We start from the raw sequence: 26,374 nt of genomic DNA, 5'->3' as shown, positions 1-26,374 counted from the left end.
GAATTGTCTGACAACTCACTGTCCTTTCAGTGCTCTGGCTCAGACAACTAAACAAAACCATAGACCCAGCTCTTTGAAAATGGTAATGGAGTTGATATGAAAAGAGGAAGACTCCATTTGCTTACTTTCAATTCCCAGCCTCGCCCTGCCAGTTCAGGGATTTCTAGTACGACTGAATCTGGACAATATTTACAGGATTTGACATTTCTAATTAATGCTTATGTTTAGGTAAATAAAGTTTGTGAGGTGCTAGAGAGATGGCTTAGTGGTTAAGAACACTAAATACTGTTCCTTTAGAGGCCATTTAAGAACTCAAACTAGATTGCCTGGACCCCTTAACGAGGGAGGACAATGATACTAGACAGTTTATATCTTAATAAATAAAAAGGGGGAGTTATCCCTGTATGCTATACAATTATTTAATAATACTCCTTTTATTTCCAATTTTAAAATTTGTATGCCAAGGAACACTCTGAGTGTTTATGGCACCCTACAACTAGGCATACTTCTGCCTAGGTGAAATAGAAAGATGCACGTATTGGCATGATCCTGTTCAGATATTTTATATGGGGAAGATGGAATATTTGTGTTTTTTCTACAGGATGCTACAAGAGTATGCCAGCTGCCTGAGTGGTTGGTGAGACTTGCTGATCCTGGTTGCATGAAGATTCAGCTTTCGTGGTTCGGGTCCCTGGAGTCATTCCTCTGCCCTGAGAGGAAGATGGAAGATCCCCCCTCATCTTTTGTCAACCATTGCGTGTCCCATCCCACTGTGGCCTACGCTCAGGCCCTCTGTGCACTGCTGCTTGCTGGAGAAGACTGGACTCCATTACCCTTGCCCCCCTCATTCCCCTGGCGACTCTTGCTGCCTTAACTGGTGTTGTCATTTTGCAGTCTGTAGCTTCACAGGAATGCCATCTGAGTGAAGCTGCTGTGGACTGGGGAACTCTGCCCTGGTTGTACAGATCTCAGACATGGTTCCATTGCCTGCTGGTTGTTCCAGAGAAGAATGACTGATCCTAAACTGTCCTGGGAAAGACCTTGTTACTTTCGCTGCTATTGTAGCAGCCATTACTGCTGCAGCCATTGTGTCTGCAGTGTCTAGAGTTACCCTCCCCAAATCTATTGTTAGGCAAGCACAGTGGGTGAACTTTCTGGAGTAGTTGCTAACAATTGGGAATTCTAAATTTTATTATAGGAGCGGCTTGACTACGGCCCTTGGTGGTAGCAGCTGAGGAGAACCAGATGAGGTGCCCACTACTTATCGGGAGTGGCTCTGTTTGGTGCAGCCCTATGCTGTGGATTAGTGTTCATGCTATGGTTGGTTTGCAAACTCAGATCTCAACAGAAACGTGACAAGGTCGTTGTCACTCAAGCACTTGTGGCCATTGAACAAGGGACCTCCCCTGGAAGTTGGTTATCTATGCTCAGGAATTAGTCGGCATCTGAGTTCTCTGCTCTTGCACCCCATGGATTTGTGGATCCATTGCACTGGAATGAGAGAGACTCAATGCTTCTTTGATCAGCCCTTCTACATCGCTGAGGTTTCCTCATTGCACGCGATAGGGTGATCATGATTTCCCCACTAACTCATTTTCTGGCTGGCCTTTTTTGGTCGTTTAGCAGTTACTGTCACACAGCACTGCGGTATCCAGAGACGGGCAACTTTCCTCATGCACAGACCAATCTAAGACACGGGGCCCGGTGGCGATAGGGTTACCCTACGACATTAGACTGTGACATTAGAGGAATGACCTAAGACAGGAGCCACAGCAGATGGACGTAACTGCAGAGGCCTAGACCAGCCTCATTCTAGTAAAACAAAAAGGGGGAGATGTGGAAAGCCGCAATAACATTCGCCATCACAAGATGGCACTGGCTTCCACTGCGCCCCACGTGGAAAGCCGGGATAGCATTCGCCATTACAAGATGGCGCTGGCTTCCACTGCGCCAGCCCGATTTCCTTTCAGGAAGCTAGCTGTGTGCGCATGTGCAAGAGTGTGTTCGCGCCAAGTCTTTGCCCACCCCAGGGCGTGCCAGTGAGATCATGGGTAAGCGACCAATCAGGCGTGGACGCGCCGTGCTAGGGTTTTATAAGGAGCGCCTTTCTGGGCCCCGGGTCTCTCCTCTTGAAGATGTAATAAACGCTTTGCTGCAGAAGGATCCTGGTGTCTGCGCATGTTCTTGCTGGCGAGACGATAGCGCAGGACAATGTTCCCTTGATCTGCTTTGCTTTCTTGTTAATATGATGTTGTGCCAAAACACAGGGCCTATGAAATCAGGAAACTATAGGCCAAGGACATGGCTATAGAGACTTTTAAACACAGAATTATTGCTGAATATGATCGCACCTCTTCCCATGAGCCTCCCCAATTTAAAATGTCATTTACAGACAAACCCTGGGATGCCAGGGTCTAGACTCACCCCTGGGTGCTAACCTAGAAACATTGAGGAGAAAGAATTTTGTGGGGAAGGTCAGTATTATGTCGGTCTGGCTGAGGGAACTGAGGTATCCTACTGTCTTAGGGTTTGCATTGCTGTGAAGAGACACCATGACCAAGGCAACTCTTATAAGGACAACATTTAATTGGGACTGGTTTACAGGTTCAGAGGTTCAGTCCATTATAATTAAAGTGGAAGCATGGCAGTGTCCAGGCAGGCTTGGTGTAGGAGGAGCTGAAAGTTCTACATCTTCATCTGAAGGCCACTAGGAGAAGATCGGCTCCCACATGGTTAGGAGGAGGGTCTCATTACCCACTTCCACAGTGACGCATGTCCTCCAACAAGGCCACACCTATTCCAACAAGGCCACACCTCCTAATAGAGCCACTCTGGGGGCCAAGCATATTTAAACCACCACACCTACTGTCAAGATGAAGACGAGTTCTGTGGTCCCCATTGGTTTTGCATTACTTGAGCTAAGCACTGGGAGCCCAATATTGCTGATGAGTACTTAGACATAAAATTTGAAATAAATATTAGTTGTAAGATACCCTGTATTTGCAACTCAGCCTTCATTACCTTAAATAAATGGGATCAGCTGCCCCTTTATGCCTACTAGGACACCAGGGGGACCTGGGGACTTAGATCATACCTTATGGGCCAATATCCAGGAACCATGTTCACCATTCAAAGGTTAACCAAAGTCTATCTCTTTAAATCCATAGGACCTTTGGTGGAAATTCCCAAGGCTTTTCTTCCCCACAAGGGTTCCTTTGTACCCCCTGGATCAGGAACTACAAATTTGTCTTCCACAACCCCTTCCCTAGTACTTCCCAGACTCCATTTGTCACCTGGGTCCCCATTAATAGACACTGTCTTGGCTACCTTTAAGTTTTAATTTTTTAAAAAGATTTACTTATTATATATTAGTACACTGTAGCTGTCTTCAGACATACAAGAAAAGGGCATCAGATTTCATTATAGATGGTTGTGAGCCACCATGTGGTTGTTGGGATTTGAACTCAGGACCTCCGGAAGAGCAGTCAGTGCTCTTAATCACTGAGCCATCTATCCAACCCTACCTTTAAGTTTTAAAACAGCATTTAGCCCAATATAACAGAGGACCGTTGGCTCTGCCCAGACCCTAAGACTCCTACTATACAGACATAGCAGCAACAGATACCAAACCTTTCCAGACCCTCAAGCCGATTCCCCTCAATGATAGCATATCATGTTCCTGGGATACTCCCTTTACCTTAAGGGAGACATGGGGAAGTGTATTTAGGTCAAATAGACATTCCCTACCTACTTCACCTTATTCTCAAATATGTCATGATTCCAATGTGCCTTTGATACAGGCCTCTAATACTATCAGGCTAAAAGAGAAGAATCTCCTGGCTGCACCAGGAGGGTTTTGGTTTGCCTGTACTTCAGGACTTACTCTTTATCTCTCTGTTAGCGATTTAACCATTGGGCAAACCCTGACTTGTGCATATTGGTATGTATTCTACCCCAGGTTCCCTGTCATGAAGGTACTGCAGGAGGATGCATTCACACAGGTTTCCTGCCACAAAAATATACAACCCCTATTCTGATACAGGTATTAGTAGGATTGGGGATTGCAGGCTCTGCTGTGCATGGTATGGCAGCTCTAGTCATGGGACATCAGCAATATAAAATACCTCAGTGAATAAGTTGATAAAGACTTAATCCAGTTTCACTCAGTCACCTCCTTCCTAGAGAATCAAGTAGACTCCTTAGCTGAAGTAGTCCTATAGAATCGAAGGACTCTACATCTACTGTCCCTAAAGGAAGGAGAATTATCTATGACCCTTGGAGAACAATATTGTTTTTATGTTAATCACTCTGGGGTAATCAGGGACACCTGGAATTAGGCAGTAACCACCTCCATAGGGAACAACAGAGAAAGCAGTCAATGGAGCTGGTATAAAACCCTTTTTAATTGGTCCCCTTGGTTAACTTCTCTCATCACAGCCTTGGTTGGTCCCCTGTGCTTATTTTTCTGATGCTAAGCTTTGGGACCTGCACTAGTAGTGCCTTGGTTTCCTTTGTTAAGAAAAGAATTTCTGCTGCACAGCTTATAGATCTTAAGATGCAATATCATCCCCTGCTCATGGAGGACACTGTGGAGTCAATGATTTGACCCCATATACAACTCAAGGGGGGAATATTAAATATTAAAACTTGACAATAGGGCTGGAGAAATGGCTCAGCGGTTAAGAGTTCCGACTGCTCTTCCAGAGGTCCTGAGTTCAATTCCCAGCAACCACATGGTGGCTCACAACCATCTGTAATGAGGTCTGGTGTGTCTGAAGACAGCTACAGTGTACTCGTATACATTAAATAAATAAATAAATAAATAAATAAATAAATAAATAAATCTTTAAAAAAAAACACTTGACAATAGCTCTGCCATATTCCCTCAACCTTCATTTGGTAGCTCATAACCTTAACTTGACCTATCATTCCTTGCCATGACAAAAACAACTTGTACTTTGTCACAGAGCCTCATGGACTTTGGAGATCCCCTAGCTTTCTTGAATCTTAACTCCTGACTGCACCCTGATTAATCAGATCTGGTTTATGTTTCCAATAACCATTGATACCTGAGTGAGATTGGTGTCTGAGGGGTTTGTGTGCTATTCTTGGACCCTAACTTGGACCCAGTACATGGCTGGGTAGTGGGTATTCTAGCTGGTAGAGTCTATGAAGAGGTGCTGGCTGGTGCAGTGGGTTGCTAGACAGAGGTAGTTGGGCAAAGGAAATGGTTTCAATCCATGAAGAGAATATACAGATTCGAATGCTTGCCTAGCAAGCGCAAGGCCCTGGGTTCCCAGCTCCAGAAAAAAAAAAAAAAAGAATCCCAGTTCTTAGGTTGAGGAGTGGCCAAACAATAAGGTGTTTGTGTCAGTTTAGAAGCTAGGTGTGGTGGTGATCCAAGCACTCAGGAGGCTGAGGCAGATGGATCTCTGTGAGTTTGAGGTGTTAAGGTAAGCCTGTCTACATGGTCAGTTTCAAGTCTTTCAGGATAAGAAGGGGGAAGGGGAAAAAGGGAAAGGGAGAGGGAAGAGAGGGAGAGAAGAGGAAACAGTGTTGAGGTTAGGATTCATGTTGGGGATCGTTTAGTCCCATCTTGGTCATCTGAGGTTTCTAGAATCTGTGAGACCTAGGTTCTATAGATCTGTGCCAAGGACCAGCCTTGGTTTGGAGAGGAATTCTGAGAGAAGGCTGTCTGGGAGCAGCAAAAAGAACAACTCAAAGTCAAATCATGGATCCAAGCTGATGACCTGTGTTCTACTTGATCCAGCTTTTTTTTCTTTCTTCCTTCCTTCCTTCCTTCCTTCCTTCCTTCCTTTCTTTCTTTTCTTTTTTTCGGAGCTGGGGACCTAACCCAGGGCCTTACGCTTGCTAGGCAAATGCTCTACCACTGAGCTAAACCCCCAACTCCCATTGATCCAGCTTTTCTAGTCTGTCTCTTTCTATGTTATAGTTACTCTCTAGAGATTTCTCAGTCTATATTCTGATTGCTTGCTAGTCTAAAATATCTCTCTGTCCATGTCCTGCTTGTGTGTGTGTGTGTGTGTGTGTGTGTGTGTGTGTGTGTGTGTGTATGTGTGTGAAGTCTCCAAGCAGCTCTCTCTTTTTATCTTTTTTCTCCATCTTTATTAAATTGGGTATTTCTTATTTACATTTCAATAGTTTTTCCCTTTCCTGGTTTCCAGGCCAACATCCCACTAACCCCTCTCCCTCCCCTTCTATATCGGTGTTCCCTTCCCCATCCTCCCAACAATCCCGTTCACTGGGGGTTCAGTCTTGGCAGGACCAAGGGCTTCCCCGTCCACCGATGCCCTTACTAGGCTATTCAATGCTACCTATGCAGTTGGAGCCCAGGGTCAGTCCATGTATACTCTTTGGGTAGTGGCTTAGTCCCTGGAAGCTCTGGTTGGTTGGCATTGTTGTTCATATGGGATCTCAAGTCCCTTCAAACTCTTTCAGTCCTTTCTCTGAATCCTTCAACGGGGTCCCGTTCTCAGTTCTGTGGTTCACTGCTGGCATTCGCCTATGTGTTTGCCATATTCTGGCTGTGTCTCTCAGGAGAAATCTAATCCGGTTTCTGTCAGCTTGCACTTCTTTGCTTCATCTATCTTATCTAGTTTGGTGGCTGTATATGTATGGGCTACATGTGGGGCAGGCTCTGAATGGGCATTCCTCCAGTCTCTATTCTAAACTTTGCCTCCCTATCCCCTCCCAAAGGTATTCTTGTTTGCCTTGTTTGCCTTTTAAAGAAGGAGTGAAGCATTTACATTTTGGTCATCCTTGAGTTTCATGTGTTCTGTGCATCTAGGGTAGTACAAGCATTTGGGCTAATAGCTACTTATCAATGAGCGCATACCATGTGTGTTTTTCTGTGATTGGGTTACCTCACTCAGGATGATGTTTTCCAGTTCTATCCATTTGCCTATGAATTTCATAAAGTCATTGTTTTTGATAGTGGAGTACTATTCCATTGTATAGATGTACCACATTTTCTGTATCCATTCCTCTGTTGAAGGGCATCTGGGTTCTTTCCAGATTCTGGCTATTATAAATAAGGCTGCGATGAACATAGTGGAGCATGTGTCTTTGTTATATGTTGGAGCATCTTTAGGGTATATGACCAAGAGAGGTATAGCTGGGTCCTCAGGTAGTTCAATGTCCAATTTTCTGAGGAACCTCCAGACTGATTTCCAGAATGGTTGAACCAGTCTGCAATCCCACCAATAATCGAAGAATGTTCCTCTTTCTCCACATCCTCGCCAGCATTTGCTGTCACCTGAGTTTTTTGTTCTCAGCCATTCTTACTGGTGTGAGGTGGAATCTCAGGGTTGTTTTGATTTGCATTTCCCTTATGACTAAATATGTTGAACATTTCTTTAGGTGTTTCTCAGCCATTCAGCATTCCTCAGCTGTGAATTCTTTGTTTAGCTCTGAACCCCATTTTTTAATAGGGTTATTTGTCTCCCTGCAGTCTAACTTCTTAAGTTCTTTGTATATTTTGGATATAAGCCCTCTATCTGTTGTAGGACCAGTAAAGATCTTTTCCCAATCTGTTGGTTGTTGTTTTGTCCTAACAACAGTGTCCTTCGCCTTATAGAAGCTTTGTAGTTTTAAGAGTTCCCATTTGTCGATTCATGATCTTAGAACATAGGCCATTGGTGTTTTGTTCAGGAAGTTTTCTCCAGTGCTCATATGTTCGAGATTCTTCCCCACTTTTTCTTCTCTTACTTTGAGTGTATCTGGTTTGATGTGGAGGTCCTTGATCAACTTGGACTTAAGCTTTGTACAGAGTGATAAGAATGGATCGATCTGCATTCTTCTACATGCTGACCTCCAGCTGAACCAGCACCATTTGCTGAAAATGCTATCTTTTTTCCATTGGATGGTTTTGGCTCCTTTGTCAAAAATCAAGTGACCATAGGTGTGTGGGTTCCTTTCTGGGTCTCCAATTCTATTCCACTGGTCTATCTGTCTGTCTCTGTACCAATACCATACAGTTTTCATCACTATTGCCCTGTATTACTGCTTGAGTTAGGGATAGTGATTCCCCTGGAAGTCCTTTTATTGTTGAGGATAGTTTTAGCTATCCTGGGTTTTTTGTTATTCCAGATGAATTTGCAAATTGTTCTAACTCTATGAAGAATTGGATTGGAATTTTGATGGGGATTGCATTGAATGTGTAGATCGCTTTTGGTAAAATGTCCATTCTTACTATATTAATCCTGCCAATCCATAAGCATGGGAGATCTTTCCATCTTCTGAGATCTTCTTCTATTTCTTTCTTCAGAGGCTTGAAGTTCTTATCATACAGATCTTTCACTTGCTTGGGTAAAATCACACCGAGGTACTTTACATAATTTGGGACTATTATGAAGGGTGTCGTTTCCCTAATTTCTTTTTTTTTTTCGTTTTTCACTGCTATATAAATTTATTGGGAATGTTATTCACATCTATTGTCACCTAAAACATACTGTAAACAATGGGTTATTCCCTAAGACAAATGCATACGTGATTCTCAGCAATCATTGGTTTGATTATTAGTAGGTTACAAGGTCACATCTCTGTGGAATATCAGTGACCGCTGTAGTGTGACAAGCTTCAGCGCATCATTGCACACACTGCTTCAGAACAGTCCCCACCGGGTCTGGACCCAGGACGCAAAGCACCCCCTCTGCTTGAAACGGCAGCTCTGGAAGGTCTGCGTCACAGCTCCAGGTCTCTCACTGCAGCACTCTATGGGCGTGTACACACGCACGACTAAAAAGTTTACCTCTCGTAAACAAGAGCAACATTACCATCAACTCTCCTGCATATTTAAGTAGTAAAGTCTACGTATTTGTAAACAAACAAAACACACAAATCTATTTTTAAAAACTTCCATCAGCTCGTAATTCCTCTGTGATCTAGGTGAGTCCACACTGAATTTCTGAAAGGCGCATGTATTACCTTAGGTAATAAGGCTCTGCAATGGGTGCTTCATAGTTCATTCCATGAAATGTACATTACTGACATCATCTCAGGCAGCATGAGGTTCAGGTCAAGGTCTCCCAAATCCCGGACACGTCAGTCCGCTTCCAAACTTCTGAGTTATGGCTCTGCAGTAGGTTTAGCAGATTAAATACCAAGTGTTCTAACTCCCTCTATTTCAAGTAACAATGAACTCTTGAGGCTCAAACTCTTTAGGTTTTAACTGAAAGTAACCAAGCTTCAGAAAGCCCGTGTTCCGAGGCATTATTAATTGACAAAAGAGCCTTAGGCTACGTATTCTCTGTGCTAGCCTACTAAGTATTAGAAATCAATAATTTTAGGTCTGAAAACTTGCTCCCAAGCAATATGACAATCTCCTTTAAGACACATGGTTTCAAAGAGAAGAAAAAAAATACAAAAAAAAGAAAGAAAAGAAAAGAAAAAGAAAAACCAAAAAACCTTGAAAGGTCAGACACTTCCTTTAGTTGTTTCTCTTAAATGACACTTGAATCTCCATCTGAAGGTGAACATCTGGCTTCACAGTCTTTTCACAATCCCTTTGGAAATCGTCAACTGAGAGCTCTGCAAAGACCTTACAAGACTGCAGTCTTCCAGCGCCATGAGAAAGCCTGAGGCATCTGGTACCTTTGAAGCTGGGTTCAAGCTGCGTTTCTGAGATCTGGACACTACTACAATGGAGAGGTGGGGCAGGAAGCCCTGCTGCAGGGTGCCTTCCCCACAGCGGCGGACAGCCACACCTGAGCATGCTCAAAGCAAGCGGCTGCCTGCTCCTCCTAGGCTCCTTAACACTCGAAAGAAGTGCGAGTGTCTCCGGGTTGTTCCACTTCCCTTATAGGCAAACAGAACTCACTACAGAGTTCTAAAAAGCAAGTCCTTATGCTTTCATTGAAGATTATGTGAAAGTGTGGAATCAACACGCTATGAAAACAGTGTGACAAAACCAAACATTACTATGTTGAAACCTTGTCTAGCTTTAACTAAAAAATAAAAACCATGAGTCTTCTATAGCATTAATTTAAAAAATACATAGAAGTGAAAAGTGCTATTTTTCAAAAAGTACAATTTTCCTCCCAACTATATCAACATGGAATGATTTCAGTTCTCCTTGTACTAAAAGCTGGAAATCTTACAAAACTATATTGCAACATTTAATAAGACAATTTTAATCAGTAGTGGCTTCTGCTTCCGCTGGACCCCTAATCAATCTTCTAATCCCTCTCTTTCCCGCAGGACCCTTTGGTTTAGCAAAACTCTGCTTATGTGCATGCTGCTTGGGATGGACTTCATCGTACAGGAAATCTGCCATCAGTTCATCCCCATTGTCTATCTCAATCTTTCTGATCACATCCATCTGCAGTTGTCTTTCTACAATATCTAACAGAGGGCTCTTGCAGCTGGAATACAGCATCCGCTCTCTTATGTTGCACGTGTATCCGGGCATTGAATAAATAAAAACTACAGACTCTAAGTAGTCTCCTTCGTGGGAATGCTTATACAGAAAGAAATGGTAGCGTGCTGAATCCTTGGGAATCCTCTTTGGCAAATCTTTTAGTTCTGTATTTTCTGTGTTGGCCAAAATTATTGTTTCATTTTTTATATCTATTTCCAACTGCACATAGTTGAGCTGTCTCTTACTCAGTTTTTCCAAAGCCTGGAAGGCATCTCGAGAAATAGGAAATGCTACTCCTTGTAGTGTCTGATGCTTTGTGTCCACACTCACGTCAGTTTGTACCTCACTGATTTTAATCTGCCTTAATTCTTCCTCTGCTGCAGTCAGAGGGGCAGGAGAAGACTGGGAGAGAAGATACTTTCTATATCCATGTAGTGATACGTCCTCCTTTACTGTTCCAAACACTTCATCTTTAATGTGGCCACCTCCAAATTCTTTTTTCAGAGTTGCTCTTGTTGCCGCATACAGCATTTTTTGACGAACATGAGAATGATCTGGAGACCATGCAATGCATATCCATCCACTCATATCCCTGGGCATTCTGAGAATCTAACCTGAATAACACATAGCACGGTTGCTTGTCCTCCAGCAGGGGCAAGACAAAGGGATCGTAATCCTGTTCCCAGGAATCTGAAGGCGGACTACAGGACCCGACCACCAGTTGCTCATTTTCAATCGATATTTTTAGAAGTCGGTATTTCCCATTTCTGGCTCTGGCAAAGATCTCTTTGACGTCTTCACTTGCTTGGATGCCGGTCTGGTGGGACATGGCGACGGCCGCGGGTTCCCGGCTCCGGCGCAGGTTTCCCTAATTTCTTTCTCAGCTTGTTTCTCTTTTGTGTAGAGGAAGGCTACTGATTTATTTGAGTTAATTTTTTACACAGTCACTTGCTGAAGGTGTTTATCAGGTTTAGTAGTTCTCTGGTGGAACTTTTGGGATCACTTAAATATACTATCATATCGTCTACAAATAGTGATATTTTGACTTCTTCCTTTCCAATCTGTATCCCTTTGATCTTTTGTTGTCTGATTGCTCTGGCTAGAACTTCAAGAACTATATTGAATAAGTAGGGAGAGAGTGGGCAGCCTTGTCTAGTACCTGATTTTAATGGGATTGCTTCAAGTTTCTCTCCATTTAGTTTAATATTAGCTACTGGTTTGCTGTATATGGCTTTTACTATGTTTAGGTATGGGCCTTGAATTCTTCCTAGGACTTTTATCATTAAGGGGTATTGAATTTTGTAAAATGCTTTCTCAGCATCTAACAAAGTGATCATGTGGTTTTTATCTTTCAGTTTGTTTATATAGTGGATTATGTTGATGGTTTTCCATATATTAAACCATCCCTGCATCCCTGGAATGAAGCCTACTTGATCATGGTGGATGATTGTTTTGATGTTCTCTTGGATTCGGTTTGCAAGAATTTTATTGAGTACTTTTGCGTCAATATTCATAAGGGAAATTGGTCTGAAGTTCTCTTTCTTTGTTGAGTCTTTGTGTGGTTTAGGTATAAGAGTAATTGTGGCTTCATAGAAGGAATTCGGTAGCACTCCATCTGTTTCAATTTTGTGGAGTAGTTTGGATAGTATTGGTATGAGGTCTTCTATGAAGGTCTGATAGAATTCTGCACTGAACCCATCTGGACCTGGGTTCTTTTTGTTGGGAGACTTTTGATGACTGCTTCTATTTCTTTAGGAGTTATGGGGTTGTTTAACTGGTTTATCTGTTCCTGATTTAACTTCGGTACCTGGTATCTGTCTAGGAAATTGTCTATTTCCTGCAGATTTTCAAGTTTTGTTGAATATAGGATTTTGTAGTAGGATCTGATGATTTTTGGAATTTTCTCTGATTCTGTTCTTATGTCTCCGTTTTCATTTCTGATTTTAATAATTTGGATCTACTCTCTGTGTCTTCAGGTTAGTCTGGCTAAGGGTTTATCTATCTTGTTGATTTTCTCAAAGAACCAGCTTTTGGTTCTGTTGATTCTTTGTATAGTCCTTTTTGTTTCTATTTGGTTGATTTCAGCTCTTAGTTTGATCATTTCCTGCCTTCTCCTCCTCCTGGGTGTATTTACTAATTTTTGTTCTAGAGCTTTTAGGTGTACTGTCAGGCTGCTGATATATGCTCTCTCCTGGTTCTATCTGCAGGAACTCTGAGCTATGAGTTTTCCTCTTAGTACAGCTTTCATTGTGTCCTATAAGTTTGGGTATGTTGTCCCTTCATTTTCATTAAATTCTAAGAAGTCTTTAATTTCTTTCTTTATTTCTTCCTTGACCAGGTTATCATTGAGTAGAGCATTGTTCAACTTCCATGTATATGTGGGTGTTCTTTCCTTATTGTTGTTGAAGACCAGCTTTATCCCGTGGTGGTCTGATAGGACGCATGGGATTATTTCTATCTTTCTGTATCTATTGAGGCCTGTTTTATGACCAATTATATGGTCAATTTTGGAGAAAGTACCATGAGGTGGTGAGAAGAAGGTGTATCCTTTTGTTTTAGGATAGAATGTTCTATAAATATCTGTTAAGTCCATATGGTTCATGACTTCTCTTAGTCTGTCTGTCTCTAATTAATTTCTGTTTCCATGATCTGTCCATTGATGAGAGTGGGGTGTTGAAATCTCCTACTATTATTGTGTGAGGTGCAACATGTGCTTTGAGCCTAAGTAGGGTACCTTTTATGTATGTAGGTGCCCTTGTATTTGTAGCATAGATATTTAGGATTGAGAGTTCACCTTAGTGGATTTTTTCTTTGATGAATATGAAATGTCCTTCCTTATCTTTTTTGATGACTTTCAGTTGAAAATTGATTTTACTCAGTATTAGAATGGCTACTCCAGCTTGCTTCTTCTGACCATTTCCTTGGAAAATTGTTTTCCAGTCTTTTACTCTGAGGTAGTGTCTGTCTTTGTCTCTGAGGTGTGTTTCCTGTCGGCTGCAAAATGCTGGGTCCTCATTGTGTATCAAGTTTGTTAATCTGTGTCTTTTTATTAGGGAATTGAGTCCATTGATATTCAGAGATATTAAGGAATAGTGATTGTTGCTTCCTGTTATATTTGTATTTGGAGGTGAGATTATGTTTGTGTGCTTGTCTTCTCTTTGTTTTGTTGCAAAACGATTAATTTCTTGCTCTTTCTTGGTTGTAGCTTGCCTCCTTGTGTTGGGCTTTACCATTTATTATCCTTTGTAGGGCTGGGTTTGTAGAAAGATATTGTGTAAATTTGGTTTTGTCATGGAATATCTTGGTTTCTCCATCTATGTTAATTGAAAATTTTGCTGGGTACAGTAAGCTGGGCTGGCATTTGTGTTCTCTTATGGTCTGTATGACATCTGTCCAGGATCTTCTGGCTTTCATAGTCTCTGGTGAGAAGTCTGGTGTGATTCTGATAGGTCTGCCTTTATATGTTACTTGACCTTTTTCCCTTACTGTTTTTAATATTCTTTATTTTGTGCATTTGGTGTTTTGACTATTATGTGTCGGGAGGTGTTTCTTTTCTGGTCCAATCTATTTGGAGTTCTGTAGGCTTCTTGTATGTTTATGGGCATCTCTTTCTTTAGGTTAGGGAAGTTTTCTTCTATGATTTTGTTGAAGATATTTACTGGTCCTTTGAGCTGGGAGTCTTCACTCTCTTCTATACCTATTATCCTTAGGTTTGATCTTCTCATTGTGTCCTGGATTTCTTGTAAGTTTTGGGCCAGCAACTTTTTTGATTTTTCATTATCTTTGACCATTGTGTCGATGATTTCTATGGAATCTTCTGTTCCTGAGTATCTCTCTTCTATGTCTTGTATTCTGTTGGTGATGCTTTGATCTATGGCTCCTTGTCTCTTCCTTTGGTTTTCTATATCCAGGGTTGTCCCCCTTTGTGCTTTCTTTATTGCTTATATATCCATTTTTTATTCCTTCACCTGTTTGATTGTGTTTTCCTGTAATTCTTTCAGGGATTTTTTTTGTTTGTTTGTTTGCTCTCTATAGGCTTCTGCTTGTTTATTTGTGTTTTCCTGCATTTCTCCAAGGGAATTCTTTATGTCTTTCTTGATGTCCTCCAGCATAATGATCAAATGTGATTTTTAAATCTAGATCTTGCTTTTCTGGTGTGTTTGGATATTCAGTGTTTGCTTTGGTGGGAGAATTGGCCTCCGATGATGCCATGTAGTCTTGGTTTCTGTTGCTTGGTTTCCTGCACTTGCTTCTTGTCATCAGGTTGTCTCTGAAGTTACCTTGTTCTTCTATTTCTGACAGTGGCTAGACCGTTCTATAGGCCTGTGTGTCAGGAGTGCTATAGACCTGTTTTCCTGTTTTCTTTCAGCCTAGAGTGCTCTGCTTCTAGGCGTGTAGTCTTTCCTGTCTACTGGTCTTCAGCTGTTCCTGTGGGTGTGTGTCCTGAGTCCACCAGGCAGGTCACTTGGAGCAGAAAAGTTGGCCTTACCTCTGGTCTCGGGCCTGAAGTCACTCCTTGGAGTTGGGTTTCAGCTCTCTGTGAAGGCAGCAACCAGAAGGGCTGCACAGCCTTCTCTTGGGACCCCTTTGCACAGGGGTCCCAGATGGCGCTAGGTGTTTTCCTCTAGAGTGAGATATGTGGGCAGAGAGTAGACTTCTCTGATTTCTCAGGCGTGTCTGCCCCTCTGAAGGTCTAGCTCTCCCTCCCATGGGATTTGGGTGCAGGAGGCTGTTTGACTGGGTCCCTCCAGGTCTGGTCGAAGTCTGGACCATGTTTCTGCAGCTTGAGTGACCCTATCTTCCTTTTCCCAGAGGCCCTATACAGTTTCCTCTTGGGCCAGGGATGTGGGCAAGGGTGGGCAGTACTGGAGGTCTCTCCTGCCCTGCAGTCTCAGGAGTGCCCACCTGTCTGGGCGATGAATTCTCTCTCCCATGGGGTTTGGGAGCAGGGAGCTGTGGGCCGGGATTAGCGACTCTCTCTTTTTATCTTAAAAATTTTTTGGATAGCTCATCTCCTGCCGAACCCAGGTCCATTCTTTTACTTTATATATCAATCCAGTCATTTACTCCAGGTTTTTCTTTTGATTATCTTATGAATCAGCATCCCATAACCTCAGCCCTTTGATTTTTAGGAGACAGCAAGCATATATTTTTTTCTTAATGTTACAAAAGAATTCAGAGTTCTGTTGACTTTTGTAAGCACTAACAATAAAGTAGTTGGGTGGGACCCTGTCTTGAAATTACCATTTCCACCTTGCCTGGGCCTAACCTTACTCTGTCTTAGGCTGGCTCTGAACTCAGGAATCTACCTGCCATTGGAAACATAAACAAAAATCTTTAGCTGGATGGTGTCTCCTGAGGTCACCACTCCCTAAGTCTCTTTATCTCCTTCCTAGCAATTTTCTTTCTTTTTCCCCCCCATCTTTATTAACTTGAGTATTTCTTATTTACGTTTCGATTGTTATTCCCCTTCCCGGTTTCCAGGACAACATCCCCCTAACCCTTCTATATGGGTGTTCCCCTCCCAGTCCTCCCCCCCCAATACCACCCTCCCCCCAACAATTACGTTCACTGGGGGTTCAGTCTTGGCAGGACCAAGGGCTTCCCCTTCCACTGGTGCTCTTACTAGGCTATTCTTTGCTACCTATGAGGTTGGAGCCCAGGGTCAGTCCATGTATAGTCTTTGGGTAGTGGCTTAGTCCTGGAATCCTAGCAATTTTCTAATGAGTTGGCTCACAGTGCAGCTGCTTTTGTTCCTTTAGATTTGTAAAACTCTCATAAAATTTATATTGCATTCTTAATTTTTGCATAGTTGAGAAATTATATATTTTTAAACTTAGGCTTTTAGAGTTCTTTTTCATAGTCTTAAGGACTGTCCTGAAGGTTGCGCCCTCACCATTTTACTGAGACATAGCCACAGCCTCAACCCCTCAACTTGTGCTGTTTGTAATTATCATGGAGTCATTAACATTAACAGGGAAGTTATTTCTCAGAAGGAAAGAGTCTTCCACTGTTAGTGGGTCCAGAAAACCTGTACACAATTACACAGACAAGCCTTTTGCCCAGAGCAGCCATTGACACTCATGGAGGCTCACACTGGGGTCCTGTCACTCTGTCCCATCCAGGGCCACACCAGGCATGTAGAGGAACGGGCGATATATGATTGGAGTAGAGTGCCAGGAGCTGTTTCTAAGGAAGATTTCAAATGATGCAGTGTAGCGTCCCTTTTACTCAGGATTGCTTTGGATGAAAGGGGCATGTGTCCTGGGCAAAATTTTAGTTCTTCTGTTTGGAGGGGTACAAAATAACTAAGAGCAAATATCATTCAGATAGTTCTTATCTGCTAAGACACAGCCTGGAGAAAGAGGCACACTTCAGTTCCTTGAGGATCCTAAAAAGTCACATTGATGTCATTATATATAAAGTGGAAGCATTGTATAAGAGTCCCTAAAGGACAGAAGAGCACCTTCCTGTCCATTGTAAGCACAAAATAAATACCTGTCACATTGGCTTTGCTGCAGGGAATGCTCATGGAACCCGCCCTGCAGGGGTGTGGTCACCTGGGTCGCTGCAAGGCACCCTGATTGCCAGCCAGGGACACAAGCACTTGTTGGTGTCACTGAGCTAAGATGGTGTTACCTCAATCCCTGTGGCTCCTCTTTGTCTGCCTTCTGTCCTGGTGCTGTGATGCCCAGGAGCTGGGGCTTCAGGACCCTGATTCAGAATCAGGCCCACTACCTTTGGTGATCTGGAGTGAGATAGGTGAGTGAGAAGTAGATGGTCACAGGGCAGGTGGCCTTCTTCCTTTCTGTTGTGGATTCACATCTGTGAAGCCAAAGCTGGAAGGGTCACGATTTGGGATTTGGGGGCTTCTCTGCACTGCTGGAAATGCAATTAGGTGTCTCTGGTGAAACTCAGGGAGAATTATGCACAGCTTCGGGCTCATGCAAATCTTTGTTAAAATCCTAGCAGTTGCAGCATCTCACAGTCAGGCCGGCCTGTCTCTGCAGAGCTGGGCAGCACACCCAGGCTTTCATTCCGTCTGAATAGAGATCTACCAGGCACCTGCATGGCCTTCATAGAGTTACCTCACAGCATCTGCTACACCTGAGCCTGAAGCAGACTGAATCCCCCCCACCTTTTCTGGAACATACTTTCCAATGGGGTAAACATATTATAAAGAAACGGGAAACGTCAAATGGCCACAGGTGCAGTGAAAACAGCCATAACGCCAGGAAGAAGATAGAGCCTGAGGTGTGAGCTTGTGCTTTTACAAAGCAAGGCTAGGACAGGATTCACCCATAGTGAACTAAGCAGAGCTGATGTGAATGAGGGAAGATGCCATATGGATGTGTGGTCAAAGGAGCAGCAGATGTAAAGGCCCTGAGCTTGTATCAGTGTGCAGATCAGTGTAGCAGGAGCAGAGGGAGCAAGGGAAGGAGGGCGGACACATGTGCTGGGGCCTTAAAGACGAGTGTAAGGACTTGGAATTGAACTAGGGACTTGTGAGGTGATGGGTAGCAGCATGTGCCTACTTTACATTTATAAAGAACGGTTCTAAGCCCATTGTGGTATCCAGCTTATAGAGGCTAGTTTAGGAAAGTAATTCCCTATCACAAAGAAGTCAGAGACAGGATGGTCTCTGTAAAATTGAGACCTGCCTGATCTACACGTTGAATTCCAGGTCGGCCATAGTTACATGAGGAGACACTCTCTTATATGGTTAAAATAAAATATAAGGATTGTTCATTTGTGACACTAGGTGGCCATGCAGACCCTTCCAGTGGTCACCTAAACAAAAGCTGTGACTGTGAGCTCTGGGAGAAGTTGTCATTAGAAAGGAAGGGATAGTGGGACAGTCAGCTGAGATCACAGGGAGTTCTGATGCTTGTCGACAGGAACAACAGGCATTTTCTCATGTTTCTTGATGGGCGCAGATTTGTTAGCTGTGAAGATTCATTTCTTGAAGAAAGATTCCCAGTGTAAGATTCAGCTCAGTGGCCTGTTTGTCCTGGAGACTCCCTGGCTTTATCTCTGTAGCTGGTCCGTTGCTTTTTCTTTCTTCCTGTGACAGGTGAAGATGGATCAGAGTCAGGCACCTTCCAGGAACTGCAGCAAGAGAGGAGAGAGGTGATGTAGAATCAGGACTTATGAATTATAGGCATGAGAACCTGTCTGTCTTCTCACAGTGTCCTCATTTCTGTGGTAGCTGTTGTGTTGAGAATAGATTGTAAATGTACTGTGCACACGTGTGTGTGTGTGTGTGTGTGTGTGTGTGTGTGTGTGTCTGTGTGTATGCGTGCGCGCACACACACACACAGATCAGCACATGTAGAGATCGGAGGACCTCTCTGGGGAGTCAATTCTTTCCTTCTCACATGTGGGTCCCAGGGATTGAACTCAGGCCGATTATGGTTGGCAGCACAAGTCTTTACCCACTGTAGCACCATGCCAGCCTTGCCTCTTACCTTCTTAATCCCACATAGCCTGTGGTAACCTAGAATTTTCTTTGTAGCCAAGGATTCCCTTGCACTCCTACCTCCCAAGAGTTGGGTCTAGAATCGCATGCTACTATGCTTGGTTAACTTGATTTCTGTAGATAGTGTGTTACGTAGCACAGGTTGTCCTTGATATACAGCCAAGAATGTCTTTTTTTCCTTTTTCTGTCTATTTTATTTGAATTTGTTATTTCATTTTAAGACAGGGTATCACTGTGTAGCCTAGGCTATCTTGGAGCTCACTATGTAGTCCAGGCTAGCCTCAAATCCCCAGTGATCCTCTTGTCTCCTCCTTCTAAGTGCTAGCATTACAGGAGCCACTAGTCCAGGGTTCTAAAGGTAACCTTGGACGTCTGATCCTCTTCTGTTTTCCAAGTTGTGGGGTTAAACAAAGTGTACCACTATGACCAGATCATTTTATTTTCTGGGGGAGGGGCACTTTGTCCTAAAACCAGGCTCACTGATGTATAGTCCAGTCTGATGTGACCACAGGATCCCTTTGTCCCACCTCTGGAGTGCTGGGATGTAGGCATGTGATGGCACACCCAGTTTATGAATCAATCTGATTCCCTTTTCACACAACTGGACAATCTACAGAGGTGTTTGCACAGGTGGGGAATTCAGTTCAGATCCACTGGCCTCTGGCTGACTTAAAGCCCTGTCATGGGGTGAAATCATCCCAGGAGTGAATGTGCCAGGAATAAGGACACCTCAGCTTCTGGACGAGGAGTGACCAACCAAGAAACAGCTCAGGACAGAGACAGTGAGGGAACTTCCTGAGGGGTGGAGGGAGGTCAGGAGAGCTCAGTGTCCTGGAAGCTACTGAAGAAAATGTTCCCTGAAGGAGGAAACAAGCCAAGTGCGATGGTTCACACCTACTGTCACAGGACTGGGGACGTGGAGGAAGGTAGATTCGTGCAAGTTCAAGGCCAGGGTGGATTATCTAGTCACTAGTGAGAGAGACTCTTGCGAGTTCCTGCACAGACTTGAATGATACCCCACCTCAATAAGTAACAGCAACAGCAACAAAACAACAAAAATCACACCATCACCATAAAAGGAAACCACATGTCCATAGGTCAGTTATGAGCAGTCTACGGACTGATCATTGGAATTAGCCACGTGAAGACTAGTGTCCATTGTAACAGAACAGTTCGAGCCTGATATTTTTTTTTTTTTTTTGGTTCTTTTTTTCGGAGCTGGGGACCGAACCCAGGGCCTTGCGCTTCCTAGGTAAGCGCTCTACCACTGAGCTAAATCCCCAGCCCGAGCCTGATATTTTTTGAGTGGGTTAAAGAAAACCACAGAGAGTCAGCGAAGTGGACAGCTCTGGCAAGGTTGCTTCAGACCCCAGTTACTAGAGCCAGGCTCAAAGAGGATGTGCGATAGACGCTGCCCTCTCCAGAACTCATGAGGTCGTGCTGTGCTTGGAATGGCCAGCTCCTTGTGCAGGGGCAGAAGAATTCACACTGTGGACAGAAGCACAGGAGGCTGGTTCTTAGAGAGATCCACATCCCAGTAGGAGTGAGGCGCATGTAACACAGTTAAGGGAAGTTATCTGGCCTTGCTTCGTTTTGCATTTTGTGTGCTTTTTGAGCAGACAGAGTGGGCAGCTCACTATATGTTAAGCAGTGACTCATTAAAAACATTTGAGCTCCATGAGGCTGGACATTTGGGTGGGAGGCTCTTTAAGCTCTAGTTGTTTGTTAAGTGTCACGGTCATTCTGGCTGGATCCGAAAAGCAAGGGATTTTGTTTTTCATTTCTAGCCTTTGCTTATGTGTGCCTCAGGCACTTCATGTACCTCATCCTGGTCCTGATAATCCTCCTGCTTCAGTGCCCAGTGATGATGTTACAGATTTGTGTCACCCTACCTGCTCCCTTTTTCTTGTTTTCTTTTGTTTTAATTTGCTAAGTAGTGGAGAATAGCCTGAACTGAACTTGTAATCCTCTTCCCTTTGACTTCCAAGTGTGGGACCATATGTGTGTACCTCCTGTGTAGGTTATACAGTGCTGAGGTCCTACCCAGGGCTTGGTACGTGCTAGGCAAGTACTCTATCAGTGGGCTACTCTCCTGCCCCATGTGACCTTCCGAAGCTTGTTAGAGCCCGAAAGACAGAGCCGAGCAAGAAGTGTTCTTTTGTCTGTTATTGTTGAGGAGAAATTCATGTTTACCAGGTTCACTGTTTTCAGTGTACAGAATGGGGCATTGAGCCTGTTCACAAGCTGAGGCATCGAGAACTTCTCTCTGGTTTCAGGACTTGTCAGGAAGACTGTCTTATGATTCAAGTTGTTTCCTTCCCTCTCCTCTCATTTCTGATAACCCCCAGGGTATCTTTTATGCTTGTGGGGTCTTATTCTGGACACAGCAGATAAAAGAGGTTACATAATTTATAACTGTTGTATAGGTTTATTTTTAAAGAACATGCTTTGAGAGCCTTCCAGGTTTTAGCATCTCCCAGTACTTGTTCCTGTTTACGTGGACTTGTATTCCATTGTATGAAAGCACAACAGGTTATTTATCCAGTAACAGACTTTGGTTGTTTTTTTAACCTTCTGCAATTACCAAGAATACCACTGCAAGCATTCGTGTCGGGTTTCATGTGGGCAAATGTTTTCATTTTTCTTGAGTATAAAGTTAGGAGTGGAATTATGAAGTCATCTGATAAATTCATGCTTATTTTTTTTTCATGCACTGCCATACTTTCCCACAGGGGTGGCATTGCTACTTGTCCACCAACAGGGCACAAGTGTTCCTATTTCTCCATGTCCTCAAAGCCTGTCTGTGTATGAGTCAGAACTTCGTGTTTTACCTTGCACTTCAGTAAAGACCAATGGTGCTGCTGGACTTTGTTTACTTTCTCGCAGACGTATCTCTTTTTTCATTTCCCATTTTAAAAATAAGTTTCTTTATTAATTTCGATGTTATATTGAGGTTTACTAATTTTATTGTTTTGTGTGTATGAGTGTTTTGTCTGCATTTATGTCTGTGCACCACGTGCATGCAAGGCCCACAGATACCAGAGGAGGGTGATAGATGCCCTGGAACTGAAGTTACAGATAACTGTGACCCACCATGTCCGTGCTGGAAAGAACAATCATTGCTTTTAACTGATGAACCATTTCTTTAGCCTTATTTATTTATTTATTTATTTATTTATTTACTTATTTATTTATAGGCAGGGTCTCACAATCTAGCCCTGCTTGGCCTGGAACTAGATATGGAGAACCAAGTTGGCCTTGACTTCACAGAGACTTCCCTGCCTCTGTTTTCAGAAGGTTGGAATACAGGCATCCATCACTATGCAAGATTGCATTAATTTTTTCTATTTCTCTATTTATTTGTTTGGTTGTTTCTTTCTTTCTTTCTTTATTTATTTTTACACTCTAAATTTTATTCCCCTCTCGGTCCTCCCTGAGGGTTCCACAACCCATACCTCCTCCCCCAACCCCACTTGCCTTCTCCACAAAGATGTCCCCACCCCACCCATCCCACCAGACCTCTAAACTTTCTGGGGCCTTCAGTCTCTTGAGGGTTAGGTGCATCTTCTCTGACTGAATCCAGACCTGGGAGTCCTCTGCTGTGTATGTGTTGGAGGCCTCATCTCAGCTGGTGCGTGCTGCCTGGTTGGTGATCCACTGTCTAAGAGATCTCAGAGGTTCCAGGATAATTGAGACTGCTCATCCTCCTATAGGGGTTGCCCTCCTCTTTAGCTTCCTCCAGTTTTTCCCTAATTCAACCAGAGGGGTCAGCCGCTTCTGTTCATTGGTTGGGTGCACATATTTGCATCCTACTCTTTCAGCTGCTTGTTGGGTCTTTTGGAGGGCAGTCATTGTAGGTCCCTTTTTGTGAGTGCCCTATAGCCTCAGTAATGGTGTCAGGTCTTGGGGTTTCCCCTTGATCTGGAACCCATTTTGGACCTGTCACTGGACCTTCTCAGGATCTTTCTTCAGGCTCTTCTCCATTTCCATCCCTGCATTTCCTTCAGACAGGAAGAATTATGGGCCAGAGTTTTGGCTGTGGGATAGAAACCCCATCCCTCACTTGATGCCCTGTCTTTCTGCTGGAGGTAGATTCAATAAGTTCCCTCTCCTCACTGTAGGGCTTTTCATCTAGGGTGTCCCCCCTTTGAGTCCTGAGAGTCTCTTACTTCCCAGGTCTCTGGTATATTCTAGAGGGTCTTTCCAACCTCCTTCCTCCCAAGGTTGCCTGTTTCCATTCTTTCTGCTGGCACTCATGGCTTCAGTACTTCCCCCCCCCACCCAATACCAGAGCATATTCCCCTTTCCCCCCACACCCATCCCCTCTCCCTCCCCTGGTCATCCCTCACTCTCCCCTTGTGGTTGCTTTCTTCTCCTGGATCTAGAGAGATGGCTGAGTATTTAAGTGTATTAGATGCTCTTGCACAGAGCCCAGGCTGGGATCTTAGCACTCACATGGGAGCTCATAATGACTTGTACCTTAAGCTCCAGAGGATTCAGTGTCCCCTCCTTAACTCGTCAGGCACCAGGCATTCAGGGAGTGCACATAAATAACTGAAGGCAAAACATTCCCACACATAAAATAAAAATTAAAAAAATTAAAGAATTAATTTATGTGTATGTATTTGTGTGCATGTACCCATAGAGGCTAGAAGACATAGTTGAACCTCAAGAGTCTGAGTTACAGGTGGTTGTGTGTCACCTGACCTTAGTGTTGGGGAGTAAGTTCTCTGAAGAAGCAATACATACTATTAACTACTTAAGCATCTCTTCATTCTACCTACCTACCTACCTACCACCACTACCACACACACACACACACACACACACACACACACACACACACACACTTATACATCATTTCTTAATTATACTGTTTTCTTGCTATATTGTAAGTATTTTTATATCTTTTGGACATTGATCTCAGATTTATGTTTCACAATGCTGTCATTTAGTCTGGAGGGTAGCCTCATCCACTAGGGTTCCAGCCACATTGCATGGTGGATCATGGAACTGATTGTGGAGCTTGAGAAAAACGTGGCAATAGTATTCTGAACACACAGTGGACAAACATTAATTCAAATTCAAGGGTGAAGTGGACGAAATTGTCCTGGTAGTGTGCATATCTCCCACTCCACTGCAGCCTTCATTCTGAGCAGCACGCACTTGTACTTTGCATTGTGCATGCTGTCCCACAAGGAATGTGGCCTCAGACACTCTGCTCAGGTGACTGCAGGCCGATGGATGTGTGTTATGAACTCCAGATCTTTTATTGGGCATACAAAGTTCATGCTCTTATAGAAACAGTGGTTTAATTACAAGAATCAAGGACTTTTAATATTTCTTCAGTATGTCAATACTAAATTAACATCTCTTTCTTTTATATTATATTGCAATGTCAGATTTTAGAAATTGCTGTTTTCTTGGCTGGATAGATACAGCTCAATGGTTAGGAGACAAGAGGTCCTGGCTTCAGGTGTCAGCACTCACATGGCAACTTACAACGGTGACTCTAGTTCCTGAGGACCTGAAATCTTCTTCTAGCCTCTGTGGTTACTGCACACAGGGGTGCACAGATATACAAGTAGGAAAAATACCTATACACCAAAAAATAGTAAGTTAAATAAATCTTTGAAAAGTGATGTTTTGATTCATGTGTATCTATTATTGATTTTGTTGGCTAGAAAACACCATAAGCATGAATGTCTTTAAAAAGATTGTTGAAAAGGCAGTTCCTGGAATTTATGTCCTGCCGATGGAGATTGGGAAGACTATGATGAAGGTAAGATGTCAGCTGTGGGGTTTGCTGAGGGCTTTGGCAGACAGTGCTATTTGAAAGCTCCACCTTGCAAAACAGATCCCCACTGGATTTGTTTTATTTTGTTTTGTAATGCAAGGTTTTTCTCTATAGCTCAGGTTGGCCTGGTTCTTTATCTCTCTGCCCCAGCCTCCCGAGTGTTGGGATGGCAGGCATGTGCCATCATGCTCATGAACTCTAATGGACAGATGAGGGTATCAGCCTGTATGAGTGACTTTTCTGTTGCTGTGATAAAAACACCACAATGAAAAGCAACCTCTATCGAGTTTCTAGGGGTTTATGGCTCCAAAGGGATAAGAGTTCACCCTGGCAGAAAGGTGTGGCAGAATGTGAGAGAGTGAGAGAGAAGAGTTTCGATTGTAAGCACAAAACAGGAGAGCAAACAGGAAGTGAGACAAGACTGTGAATCCCTAAACTCCACCGCAGTGATCTATTTCTTTCAGCAAGGCTGAACCTCCCCATAACATCCCCAGAAGGCACCGCCAACTGAGAACCACATGTTAACATGTTAAATACCTCAGCCTAGGGGGGACATTCCCATTCCAACCCCCCCCCCAAACAACTTAAGTTAGTGTCCTCTGAGAGAAGATCCAGTTATTAACAGTCCCATCCTTTCCTTTCTCACTGCTCCTTTATTTAGGATGTGGAGAACAAGGTCCTGGATGCCAGTTCCGAAGTGTGTCAGATTCTTGCTCAGGATCCTAGACTGCAGGAGGGCTACATTGCTGTTGCATTCTCCAAGAGTCTCAAGTTCCTGTAAGTATCCTTCTTTTACATGATAAGACTTTCGAGAAATCACTGTTTCTTCTATTCACATACATTGACTGTAATTATTTAGAGATCCCCCATACCAATGCAAAGAAGTTACCCTTAAGATGTTCCTGTAAAAAGCTTCGTGGAGCTTAATTTTTTTTTTGTGCTTGTGTGTGTGTCTGTGTGTTCTCTCTCTCTCTCTCTCTCTCTCTCTCCCCCCCACCCCCACTCTGTGCACACGTGTTAGCATGAGTGTGGAGGTCAGAGGTCAATGTTCAGTGTCTTCTTCAATTGCTTTGTACTTTAAATTTTTCGAAGATTTTTTTTTTTGTTGTTGTTTATTTATTGTGTGTGTATGTGTTTTGGGGATGGGGAGTTGGCATGGGCACATGTCAATGCAGTGCTCACAGAGGCCAGAGGAGGGCATCAGATCACCTCCAGATGGAGTCTCAGTTGACTGCTAGCTATCCATCCACTATGGTTGCGAGTCACTGGACTTGAGTCCTCCGCGAGAGCATACAATCCTCTTTACCACTGAGCCATCTGTCCAGCCTTCTACTTTACTTTAATATTTTAAACTATTTATTTACTTACTGTGCTTGCTGGACAGTAGAGGAGGGTGATAAAGAATGTCTCTCCATGAACCTGGAGTGGACTACTGAACTAGACTGACTGATAAATGATCCCCAGAGACCAACCCCCTGTCTCTACCTCTGAAGTCTTAATATTACCAGGTTGCTATTGTGCCTGGATTTTTAATTTTTATTTTTAAAGTGGAGCATGTAATCCAGGCCCAGTTCCTTATGACTGCATAACAAGCACCTCACTGACTGAGCCATAACCCAGCCTCTCTTGTTTTATTTGCTATGGAATAAGACTTGTATTCAGCATTAGGGGAGGAATATCCTGCAATTCTACGGTTTGGGTACCTATGGTGTATTAAAAG

The 26,374-nt window shown here is 43.4% G+C and overlaps 1 protein-coding gene and 1 pseudogene across 1 annotated transcript; one reads left to right on the top strand and one right to left on the bottom strand.

Moving 5' to 3' along the window:
• Window positions 1–8,391: 8,391 nt before the first annotated feature.
• On the bottom strand, window positions 8,392–11,235 carry Twf1-ps1 (twinfilin actin-binding protein 1, pseudogene 1; annotated as a pseudogene).
• Window positions 11,236–17,007: 5,772 nt separating this feature from the next.
• Window positions 17,008–25,515, top strand: LOC120103098 (palmitoyl-protein thioesterase 1-like). Its single transcript, XM_039111491.2, has 3 exons — window positions 17,008–17,140; window positions 24,542–24,639; window positions 25,316–25,515. The coding sequence occupies exons 1-3, from the start codon at window positions 17,008–17,010 to the stop codon at window positions 25,433–25,435; spliced, it is 351 nt and encodes a 116-aa protein (XP_038967419.1). The 3' UTR covers window positions 25,436–25,515.
• The last annotated feature ends 859 nt before the right edge of the window (window positions 25,516–26,374 follow it).

Source organism: Rattus norvegicus, chromosome 5 (genome assembly GCF_036323735.1).
Source record: "Rattus norvegicus strain BN/NHsdMcwi chromosome 5, GRCr8, whole genome shotgun sequence".
NCBI classification, from domain to species: domain Eukaryota; kingdom Metazoa; phylum Chordata; class Mammalia; order Rodentia; family Muridae; genus Rattus; species Rattus norvegicus.
Note: the sequence above shows the minus strand (reverse complement) of the source record. Positions and strands in the feature narration are given on the sequence as shown.